Raw genomic sequence first — 11,711 nt, 5'->3', positions numbered from 1 at the left:
AGCTCCCTCTACACACCTGCAGGGGAAGGACCAGGCTAGTCTCCCGCGCCCACGCACTCTGAACGGGGATAGCCTCGCCGCAGGGCCGGACCAGGCAGGGACTGCTTCGCGTTAGACAAATTGGGGGAGGCGCCGCCGGGGCCGAAGCACTAGGCCTACGCGGGGTCCCCTCGTCCCTCCGCCTTAGACTGGGAACTGGGGGCTGATGTCTCCAAGCAGCGCTGCGCCTCTGGAGTAGGTAATTCCTCCGGAGTTCCGCCTCAGCCAGTGCGGCTCCGGATGCACGTCCGGTGGTGAGAGACACGAGGCTAGTCCTGGGTCCCAAGGGAGGATTTAGGGGGCTCCCGGGCGCGAGCCGCTGCGGATTCCTGTGCTGGGTGCAAGGCAGTAAATACGCTGGAGCGGGAGACCTGCACTCTCTCCCTGCACCGAGCCCAGGACAGCCGCGTGCGGGCCGCGGGGTCCCTCTGGCGCCCGGAAGCGGAGGTCTAGCGATGCGTCGGGCGTGCAGGGGCCACCGCAGCTCGCAGCCTGGTCTCCGGATGGTTAAATGCCGAGATGTGGAACATAGGTATTGGGGCGCCCCTGAGACTTGGGGCTGGGAGGAGACGTCGGAGAAGACTTGGATAGTGGCTTTTGTCAATCCGGCTTCTACATCACTACCAACGATGCCCACTGCCCACATCTGGAATCTCCTGTCCTGTGGATCCTGGACTCACGGTCGGGACCCAGTCTGGCCCAGCTCCCTGTAAAAGGCTGTGGGGCAACCGATCGCTTGATGTGTGTGTGTGGGGGGGGGTCTGCGGGGCCAACAGGGCCAGCCTGTAGCTGGGGCTCTTCCAGGCATTTAAAGCCTGATTTGGGTTCTCCTTGCTTAGTTTCCCTTTCTACATAATTGGAGCTTGGGCGAGTTCCCAGGCCCAATTCTGGTTCCGACGTGGGGCGCAAGCTGCAGTCCAGACCCTTGTCCAGAGTCTTCAGAGGCATTGGAACCTGGACTGGAATTCCAGCCAAGCAGCGCCGCTATCGAGGAAAAAAAAAGAAAAAGAAAAAGAAAAAAAGAGGCGTGGGTGTGTGGGTGACTGGGTGGGGTGTCTGTAAGAAAACGGTCAGAGGTGCGAAGAAGTCGCTGCCCACCTCTGTGACCCCTTCCCCGAAGTCCAGGAGCGTGAGGAATAGGCTAGGCAGGGATCGTGTGAAACGGTAAGCCCAACACACATACATAGACATACAAAGGGACACACGGACACGCCCAGAGCGCGTCTGTACACTGAGGGAAGGAGCTCCGTCTGGGGCCCCTTTCGGGTGGCCAGCCAGCTTCTGGGGCGGCACCTGCCCGGAAATAGGCTGGCTTTGATGGCAGGAAGGGTTCGATCTGCAGATCCGAGAAGGCCCCAGCCTTGAGCACAAAGTGGGGGTTCTTGCTTCTAGGGAGGAGGGAATGGTATTGTTAGGTCCACAACCCGCATGAGGGCGGGGAACCAGGTCGTGAGAGTTCCCGGCCCCAGGGTGTTCCCTGGCTTTCAGCCCCTATGAACCTAGAGTCACCTCGCTACACCTTTAATGGACCTCAGCGGGCGAGCTGCATGCTGGGCACACCGACGTTGACGATTTAGGGAGAAGAGCGCTGCGCGCGTGCAGAGCCGGGACCCCGCGAGCGTTCAGTGAGATCAAGCGAATTGAGCTTGTCTAGTGGCCTTTCTTCTCTTCCGAGGCCCGTCGGAGATTAGGGGCACCGCGTAGGTGCCCCACCATCTAATCCAGGCCCACGGCTGATGTCCCCATTGGCCCTGTGTTCTGGGAGCCTTCGGGGAAGCGGCGCGGGCGGGCGGGGGCGGGAGTGCGGAGGCGGTGAGAGGGGGCGGCGGTGGATCTGGGAGGGACGAGAGCGTGAGGGCCGAAGTAGCTCCAGCCGCGCTCCCGTACGACCCCCGCGGCGCCGCGGGGCCGGTCCGCACACAATTAAAGCGGGATTCCTCCCCCGCTGACGTCGGCGGCGCCGAGGCCCCTCCCGCGGCTGCATAAAAGGCGCGGGCTCCGCAGCGCAGGCGGCAGTGGGGGCCGAGGAGCGCGGCTGAGAAGACCGTGTAGCTGAGAAGCGCGGTGCCCAGAGCGCGGGCCGCCTGCGGAGCGACTGCCCTAGCCAGCCCGAACCCGGTCCCAGCCCGAGCCCCACCGGAGCCTAGCGGGCCCAGTGATCCAGGTGTCCGCAGCCATGCTGGCCGGCCGCGCCGCGCGCACCTGTGCGCTGCTCGCCCTCTGCCTCCTGGGCAGTCGGGCCCAGGATTTCGGGCCGACCCGCTTCATCTGCACTTCGGTGCCGGTGGACGCCGACATGTGTGCCGCGTCCGTAGCCACCGGCGGCGCGGAGGAGCTTCGGAGCAATGTGCTGCAGCTCCGCGAGACCGTGCTGCAGCAGAAGGAGACCATCCTCAGCCAGAAGGAGACCATCAGGGAGCTGACCACCAAGCTTGGCCGCTGCGAGAGCCAGAGCACCCTGGACGCAGGTCCCGGCGAGGGCAGGTCGGGCGGCGGCCGCAAGCAGCCTGGCTCGGGCAAGAACACGATGGGCGACCTGTCCCGGACGCCGGCCGCGGAGACACTCAGCCAACTCGGGCAAACTTTGCAGTCTCTCAAAACCCGACTGGAGAACCTCGAGGTCCGCGTGAGCTGCGATTCCCCCCAACGCGTTGTGCGCCCTTCTGCCCTCGCCCACCCCATCCCGACCCAGTCCTCCCCCCCCCCCTTTTTCCTTACTGATGCCGGACTGTCGCTTCTCGGACCCTGCGGGGCGCCGAGGGCGGCCTCTCGCCGGAGCTCCCCGCCTTGCCACCCCCGCAATCGCCCCGGGGACCGCGCCGCGGGCATTCGCTCACAGTCCCGGCTGCACGCCTAACGGTGTGGTTTTCCCCTGCCCTTGTGCCCCCGCAGCAGTACAGCCGCCTCAATTCTTCCAGCCAGACCAACAGCCTCAAGGATCTGCTGCAGAGTAAGATCGATGACCTGGAGCGGCAGGTGCTGTCTCGGGTGAACACTCTGGAGGAGGGCAAAGGGGGCCCCAAGAACGACACAGAGGAGAGGGTCAAGATCGAGAGCGCCTTGACATCCCTGCATCAGCGGATCAGCGAGCTGGAGAAAGGTAAGGTCTCAAGGGGAACATGCTGCATGCTCTAGGCTTCCTCTAGAGACATTGCCAGGGTCCCGCTTCCTGCCATGGCCTCTGGTTCAAGACCTACTCTGTAACACCTCCCCAGTTAGAGCTTCCTGACCAGTGCCCAGATACCTCCCCTGGGAAGCAGCTGAGCTTAAGAAGGGATTGCACAGTGCAGTCAGGACACTCACAGTATTGTTTTCAAGTCTAATTTGTTTAATCTTAAGTAACTTTGCACAGTAGATGTTTTTGGCCCAAGCTTTACTTAGTAATTGGAAAGCCTTGTTTCTGCTGGAATCTGTCACCAACAAAGAGCTGGACACCAGCCTTCTTGGGCCATTGAGTGTCTTTGCTCCCAGTTGCCCAGTGCTCCTGGTGTCCTGGTCCAGGTCCCTCTCTCCACCTTGAGCCCTCTTTCAATTTTTTTTTCCCCAGTGGCTCATCTTTCAAGCCGCTGCATTTGCCCTGGCCATGAACTCAGCTGGCCCCTAGCACCTGCCTGGGTGTGCTGATTAGTTGCTCCCTGGAGTCACAGAAATCAAACAAGGTTGTAAAAGGAGGAGGGGGCAGCCTAGCTCAGAGCAGGGCCACGTGACCCTGCCCGGACTGCAAAATGTGCCGGCTGGATTTAAACAGTGCCATCTTAAGGCGTGTTATGTAACTGAAAAAACATCAAGAGAAGGAGGGATCTAAGAAGGGGGGGGTGGGAGATTCAGGAAAGGAAAATACTCCGGAGAGATGCCAGTACTGCCCCACCCCCAAACTACCAGCCTGAATTGGGAGGGTCTGCAGTCAGGACTAGCCCTGCCCAGTAGCTCTCTTGGCTTGGGGATGCTGTTTCTGTCTTGCTCTGCTGCTTTCTAGAAGTCACTCTTAATTTGGGGACCAGGTTCTTCCTGGGCTCTGGGGCAGGGGTAAAGCCGGGAACTGGCTGGGCAGATACATTCCTTGGCTCTAAAAGGGTAAGTATCCACTGCTCAATAGGACCTGTTTCCTGGGAGTCAGTCACAGCAGGCCCAGGGCCAGCCACAGGAGGTGTAGAGGTAGGGGTGAGGGTTAGACATCCCTAGAGAATGCTGGTTAGCAGTCAAGAAACTGGTTGGGGGGTGGAGTGGGACTGGGCCTGGAGCCTGAGTTTCCAGGAAGCCCATCAGAGGCTATGTGGCATCTTCAAAGCCTCATCTTGGGAGCTCTGGTTCAAAGAAGCTGATTTCCCCTGCTGTCCTGCCTCTCAGTAGGCTCCAGGCAGCATCCCTAGGGGAGCTGGTGGAGATCTGCCACTCATGAAGGATAGATACATGGAGTTGTGCAAAGGGGGACCGAGTAGTTGGCTGTAGCATGTCCTGGCTTCAGTGCAGGAGACAGGCAGTAGGGAATGGTTGTCTTTGGTGGAGACTGAGAGAAAGGCCCAGTCCATTCAAGAGGTTCTATAAACACCATCACCATCTAAATCAGGTCGGCCCCCATGGGGGCTGCTCAGAAGGGAGCTAGCCTGGTTCCTTCTTCCCCTACAGCCACACCTTCTCAGTCGTTTGGCCAGTGTGCACTGAAGCGGGCCGGGTTCTCTCTCCATGCCCACTCTGAGCCCAGAGGCAGCTTCACAGCCTGTCCTGTGCTCTTCCCCTGCCTGGGTCTCCCAAGGGATGGTACCATGTGGCAACAAGAGCTGGTCAGACCCAGAGTGCAGAGACCTTGGGTCAGCTTTTTGCCAGCTGGCCCTGTTCCCTCTCTGCGTCACGGGATTTGATGGGGACCAAACAGGACTCATACCATAAGCACTTGGTCAAGGTACAAGATGGCAGCGCTCATCTTGTCCTCTAGGTCAGAAAGACAATCGCCCCGGAGACAAGTTTCAGCTAACATTCCCACTGCGGACCAACTACATGTATGCCAAGGTGAAAAAGAGCCTGCCGGAAATGTACGCCTTCACCGTGTGCATGTGGCTCAAATCCAGTGCAGCGCCTGGAGTGGGCACACCCTTCTCTTACGCTGTGCCTGGGCAGGCCAACGAGCTGGTCCTCATCGAGTGGGGCAACAACCCCATGGAGATTCTCATTAATGACAAGGTAATGCCACCACCCTGACAGGACCCTGGGGTGTTCTCAGAGCTGTGTGCCCACACATAGCTTATGGGACTGCAGGCCTTCTGGAACCCTGGGGTGTGGGGTGCTTATCAAGGCTGTGACTCTGAGAAAATGTCTGCCCAGCAAGACTGAGGGAGGTAGAGACTGAATCGGATCGGAAATGGGGAGGAACATCTTCACCTGCCCTCACTGGAAAACAAGGAGAGCTGGGACATTCCAGAAAGAGGCCTTAGCTGGAGGAGGAGAGGGAAGGGGGAGGGATGGTAGATGACAGTCCTGGGAATGTTCTAGTCTGTCCTGCCGACACTTTGGCTCCTCCTCCCTGGCTGGTTGACTGGCTGAGGTTTTCCATATTTGGTGACTGAAGATACTCTAGAGGGTGAACTGGTCCTAGAGGTTCCTTCATCTCACTTTGGCCCAGCTCTCAGGAAGAGGCCAGCCCCCTCCCACCAGGAGACGACAGTTTTCTCAGTAGCAAGCTTAGCTCCACCTTGCCCCTCCGGCTTAGTGGTGAATTAGCTGTCAGCTTTCAGCCCCTCCTCTCTACTCCAGCACCTGTAGTGAATGGCTCAAACCTGGCTAGGAACAGCATCGAAAGACCCTTGAGTGCGTTGCACTTTCCTAGACCTTTTGGGATCTGACTTGTGCACTGTCCCCCTGCCCAGGGTGGATGGGTGTATGAAATTCTGCTTCAAACCAGTCTGAGCCATTCTCACAGCCTCACTCTGGTTCTCTGCAGAGGCTGATTGCAGGCAGTGTAGACCAGAGGACCTAACTGTTGGGCAGCCTCACTCTGGTTCTCTGCAGCGGCTGATTGCAGGCAGTGTAGACCAGAGGACCTAACTGTTGGGATTGGAATGCTGAGAAGGATGAGAGACCCAGAGGGGAGGCTTGTTTTGGAACTAGCTAAGGGAGGGGGTGAGTTGGTGTGTGTCCAGATGGGTCTCAAGCACTCCTTGGCAAAGGTCCTTGGTTTCCAGTGGGATCCCAGGCCCATCCATGGGTGGGGCTGGGAGATGCTAAGCACATCTGAGAGGGTGGTGCTGATGCTGGGAGAGTTCAGTAACAGCCCCACAAGAATTGTAAAGTGGGGTGAGGAGTACTGCGGAGGGACTGTGAGCATCCTCAGCTCTAGGTAGCACTGGGCTGTGGTGTCTGTAATGTGTACCATCCTCCTTTCTAGGTGGCCAAGCTGCCCTTCGTAATCAATGATGGCAAGTGGCACCACATCTGCGTCACCTGGACCACCCGGGATGGGGTCTGGGAGGCCTATCAGGATGGTACCCAGGGTGGCAATGGAGAGAACCTGGCTCCCTATCACCCCATCAAACCACAGGGTGTGCTGGTGCTGGGCCAGGAACAGGTACCTGCCTGGGCAGAGGGTGAGGGATGGGAAAGAGGGTGTGTGTGTGTGTGCATGAATGTGTGCTCAGGGAGCAAGTTACAAAGTTACACCACAGTTGAGGTAAAATTGCTCTAGGTGGGCTCCATGGGAGTGGGCCCAAGTCTCAGCACTCTTGGGAACTGCAGCCTCTCTTTGGCATGGAAGCCCAGTTCCACTTTTAGCAATGAATAATTTAGTTCCTGCGAAGTGGTTCATCTCCCACTGGGCACCGGCACCTGGGAGGGAGATGAAGGGGCAGGAAGTCAAGTCTTCCATTCCTGTTGGGATGTCTTTCAGCAGATAGGGTGTTTGAGAGGGTCTGAGACACTGCTGTCTTCCTCGGTTGCCCTGGCCTTCACTGAGTCCCCTACTCATTATTGCCCAGGGGGCTGGCTGTGTGAAAAGTGGTATGTCAAGACCTGCAGGGGATGTGATCTGTATCCAGAGTGCGCTGGCACCAACTCCTTTTCTAGGCTCCTCTCAGAGAGGGACAGGTGCAGGACAGCAAATAGCACTAAGTGCATAGAGTGAGGGGAGCAGACCCTGATGGGGAGGGAGGCATGGATACCCAGGTTCATCCCTAACATGGGCTGCTCAGCTAGGCCCCTGGATCACCCAGCCAACCCCCTCTTCTCTCCCATCCCCTACTCTTCTTCAAAGGACACTCTAGGCGGAGGGTTTGACGCCACCCAAGCATTTGTGGGTGAGCTGGCCCATTTCAACATCTGGGACCGCAAGCTGACCCCAGGGGAGGTGTACAACCTGGCCACCTGCAGCAGCAAGGCCCTCTCGGGCAATGTCATCGCGTGGGCAGAATCTCAGATCGAGATCTTTGGTGGAGCCACCAAGTGGACATTCGAGGCTTGTCGCCAGATCAACTGAAGGCTTCGGGCTAGGGCTGAGCCCCCAGCCCCACGCCTGCCCACCCTGCTTGTGCGGTGATGACCCATCGTCTCCCCCGCCCCCCCAGGAATGACTCAAGGCCATGGCCCCTGCACATGCACACGCACACAGCCTGGTTTGTCCTCCTTGTGCACATGAAGCAGTCCCGGCTCTTCTTTGGCCCTAAGGACACCCCCACTTCTCCCTAGGAGCCCTACTATCTCCCGGGCATGCCTAGCTAAAGCAGGCAGCATCAGCTTTGACAGTGCAGGATTAGGCGAGAGAATGTGTGTGTGTGTGTGTGTGTGTGTGTGTGTGTGTGTGTGTGTGTGCATGCACATGCACGCACACACACACACGCGTGTAGGGGAGGCTTTTCTTTTAAGATGAGATAGTTCGTTCCCTCCTTTCTTTGTGGTTTTTGTACATTTCTGATGGGTCAGCTGCCTGTGTGCCTTGGGGCTGGCGCCTTTTCCTCAGAACGTATTTACCCTCATTTGCAGACCTCGTTGGGAGGGACAGAGCTCTCTGTCGATGGAAGTTAGACTAGTTTGTTATGGCTGGGGGACCTTCCCACAGGAATTTTTGTTTGGAGTAAGTGGATTCTCTGAGAATCGGAGGCTGGCTGTCCTGGGATGGCACCACCTAGATTCCATCATCTCCCTCCCCCTGCCCGAGTCAGATTGTCTGTTGTCTGCATCTGAGGGTAGAGTAGACCACTCAGCAGCTCTGTCCCAGGACTGCACCTGACCCTTGGCCTTTCTGCCTCTTCCTATCACTCAAGACTGGGACCTGTTATTCCCTTTCAGCCTCCAAAGCTGTTCTACTTCAGCCCAGTGGTTCTGAGAAGGGAGTGCCCCACCAGAGTCCCAGGACAGCCTTGGCACCCCCTTCTCCCTCTGGTGGAGAAACCAGAGGCTTCAAGTGGGGATCTCATGTGCTTGATCTCAGTTCCAGAGGGCACTGAGACTCGACCCACAGTCCATGGGAATGCCTTCCCATGGCATTTTTCACAGCCATACTCCCCTCGCAGCACACCCAGGCCCAGGTGAGCTAGCTCAGACCCCTCTCAGGGGCCAGGGGCTGAGAAACCTCTCATGTGGAGCCTGCTGGCCAGGGTGGGGCCTGCCATCCACTCCTGCATCTCATGGGGTACAAGCCCTGCAGCAGCCCCAACCTGCCACTGGCCTGTGACACCAAGCCTGTGGCTGTTCCTTATTGAAAGCAGCATGAGCACCTCCTTCTGAGGAGAGGGACAAAATGTGTGTGTGCACATGTGTCTGTCGAACGATGGAGAACGCTAAGGAGGCCGTGTCCAGGTGGGGTGGGCCCCTGCTTTGTTTCCCCATTCTGTGGGCACATGCCCAGTGACACCTGAACTGTGTCTCCAGTAGCCTGACTAGCAAAAGGCTGGCAAGTCTTTCTAGAAACCTACGCACTGCCTGGCTCGTCTGCAGCTGCAGACGCTTCCTCAACGGGAGCAGGGCTTGCACCTGCTGTTCCTTCCAGGGGCATCTGTCTCCTTCCACACAGGTCCGTGTTGTGTCTGAACCTAGTGCATCCGTGTGTGTCCCTGTGTCACTGTCGTTGTGGGTGTCTGCACGGTTCCCCCGTCACTGCTCTGGGGTGCGTTGCTCTCAGAGCAAGCCAACCAGGCAGCGTGCCACTTGTCGACCAGCAGTGGCTTTTTCTTAGATAGTTGTGCTTCCTCAGCGCCCTTTGGGTTGCGTATCCTTGGATCTGTGGGGTCCTTCTGTGTTTGCATGTACCTCAGGGTGGTGTGTTCCTCGCTCCCTTGGTCCAATGCGTGTTCCCTTACCTGCATGGACTTCTCTGGTTCTGTGTTGTGTGCTGAGTGCCACCCAGTGTTCTGTGATCACCCATGTAGCTACTGAAAAATGGCTGGGTAAGCAAGCCAGGGGTGTTGGGGAGGTCAAGAGAGGTCAGTGTCCCTCTTCCTTCCTTCTCCCCAGACATAGCAAGAAGCATCTCTAACATCTAGGTTGAGAACAAGCCTGAATGGTACCCATGGTTGGGAGAGAGAGAGAGAGAGAGAGAGAGAGAGTGCGCTCGAGTGAGCTCGGAATCAACTTTCCAGACCAGATAGAGCCCCACCCTTACTTTAGCGGTCTGGGAGCCAACACCAGGCAAGGCCCAGAGCTGGCTGTGCCCGGTGCACTCCTGCCAACCCCTGCCACCAGCCCCAGCCCCTGCCAATGCGGACCCCAGACCACCTGCACCCAGCCGGGTGGGGTGGGAGCCGTCCGTTCAGGACCACAAGCCATCCTCTGCCCTGGCTTAGAGGGCAGAGCACACCCCAATGCTTATGCCCCTTCATCTCCTCCCCTGCGGCACTCATAGTGCCAGGGACAGAAGCTGACATCTAGCTCTTGCCCTGCCCCTAACTGGAGTCTGTGCCAAGTCCCCCCTCCGTCACTGTGCTCACACTTGGCACTTTGCTGGCCCTGAGAAAGCTAACCACAGCCGCAGATCTAATCCACATACTTCCCATCGACTCCGTAATCTGACTGATGTCCCCTCTTGCACTGAATAATACATGCCTCTCTCAGGTAAGCCATTTTATAAAATAAGAGGTAAAATGCACTGTCGAGACAGTGTCTGCTTCTGCGATGGTGTCCGACAGCACCCTGGGCATTAGGGTGGAGAGCTGCCACGGAGCTCCCAGGCCCTAGGGGCTGAGAGCCCACTTGAATTGTAAGCCTTCTTGCTTTTGATAACACAGTATTATTTCTCTTACTGAAGAAGAAAAAGTTTATTACCAAAACAAGAGTATTTTTATGAAAGAATAGGACAAACATATAAATTATCTCAACCTATATCTCCCTTGAAAAATACTTTCAGGCTCCACCAAAATGTAGGACTGAAAGCGTGTATTTTGGCAGAAAGAGATACATTTTTGTATGCTTTCTTTTCCTTTTGTAGATTCCCAACTTATTTTCTAAGACTGCAAAGATCACTTTGTCACCAGCCCTGGGACCTGAGACCAAGGGGTTGTCTTGTGGGCAGTGAGGGGAAAGGAGAGGCTGGCCTGAGGTTCACAGTCACTCCAATGAGCTCCGATAAGGGGCCACCAGGTCTTGTAGGTGTGTTGGGGACCAGGAGGTTAAAAAAAAAAAAAAAGCCTTTGATGGTGAGTTCTTTGTCTTGGAACTGATTGGTTATGTGGGACAGGATGGGGATTTGGATACCAGTTCTGAGCTTGATAGAAGACACGAGGGTTATGCTGGCTAACACAAGGGCATTGCGTCCTTAGTAATTCGTCATGATTTCATCTAAAACACAATGTGTAAACTTACTCAGCTAACGATGGGAATTGTATTGCTTCTGTGCACGGTGGACTTAGTGCAATCTGTTCAAAAGGGAACAAGTCATTGAGGAGAAACAAAAGCCCAATACTTAGAGTCCCAATTTTGTCTTATTTGCCAAAAGAAAGCACCCCCCCCTAGAGTTGATATTGTTATAATGTACATACTGTAAAATATGAATCAATGTATCTTACTTTTTCATTATTTGCTAACCAAAGCTGTACATTTTTCATACGATCTGCAGCCTTTTGAGTATCAAAGGGGTAAACACCACCATCAGCCATTCTGGAAGTGCACTATTTATACTGGTACCCTTGCTTTTTTCCCCCATTTTCTTGCTGAGATGACATGAATTGTTGAGTTTATTTTTACACAGTAAAGAGTGAAGAAAGACTATGGACTCACTGGACTCTCTCTGTGTGTCTGCGTGCAAGAACACACCGGTGTAAATGTGTGTACATGTAAAAGCCAGAGTTCATACTGGAGTCTTCCTTAATTCCTCTCCACCCTTTTCTTTCTTAAGATTTGTTTTTACTTTACATATGGGTGTCTTGCCTGCATTTATGTATGTATGTGTGTGCCTGGTGTTAGCAGAAGCTAGGAGAATGGATCAGATCCCCTGAACTGGAGTTACAGGTAAGTTGTGAGCCACCATGTGGATGCTGGGAGCTAAAGCCAGATCCTCTGCAAGAGCAGTTAGTGCTCTTAGCTCCTGAGTCATTTCTCCAGACCCCACCCCCACCCCTGTACAACTTCTCCCACTGAAGCTGGAGACTACCAATTCAGCTAGACTGATGGTCATTGAGAGTCATGGATCTGCCTGCCTTTGCCCCCTTGTCAGCCCTGGGGTTCCAGCCACTACACCTGGCTTTTTGTGGGTTCTG

The 11,711-nt window shown here is 56.1% G+C and overlaps 1 protein-coding gene across 1 annotated transcript; it reads left to right on the top strand.

Annotated features, from left to right (window-relative positions):
- The first annotated feature begins 1,876 nt into the window (after nucleotides 1-1,876).
- On the top strand, nucleotides 1,877-11,225 carry Nptx1 (neuronal pentraxin 1). Its single transcript, XM_036196345.1, has 5 exons — nucleotides 1,877-2,659; nucleotides 2,932-3,139; nucleotides 4,973-5,217; nucleotides 6,419-6,598; nucleotides 7,280-11,225. Exons 1-5 carry the CDS (start codon nucleotides 2,216-2,218, stop codon nucleotides 7,499-7,501), a joined length of 1,299 nt encoding a protein of 432 aa, XP_036052238.1. The 5' UTR covers nucleotides 1,877-2,215; the 3' UTR covers nucleotides 7,502-11,225.
- The last annotated feature ends 486 nt before the right edge of the window (nucleotides 11,226-11,711 follow it).

Source organism: Onychomys torridus, chromosome 8, assembly GCF_903995425.1.
Source record: "Onychomys torridus chromosome 8, mOncTor1.1, whole genome shotgun sequence".
NCBI classification, from domain to species: domain Eukaryota; kingdom Metazoa; phylum Chordata; class Mammalia; order Rodentia; family Cricetidae; genus Onychomys; species Onychomys torridus.
This window is presented reverse-complemented; position numbering and strand designations above follow the sequence as displayed.

Excerpts from the sequence above, each read along its gene's own strand:
- Nptx1 (XM_036196345.1), top strand. The coding sequence starts at position 2,216 with ATGCTGGCCGGCCGCGCCGCGCGCACCTGTGCGCTGCTCGCCCTCTGC. Across the intron at positions 2,660-2,931 it reads CCCGACTGGAGAACCTCGAG|CAGTACAGCCGCCTCAATTC; the intron begins GTCCGCGTGAGC and ends GTGCCCCCGCAG. Across the intron at positions 5,218-6,418 it reads AGATTCTCATTAATGACAAG|GTGGCCAAGCTGCCCTTCGT; the intron begins GTAATGCCACCA and ends CCTCCTTTCTAG.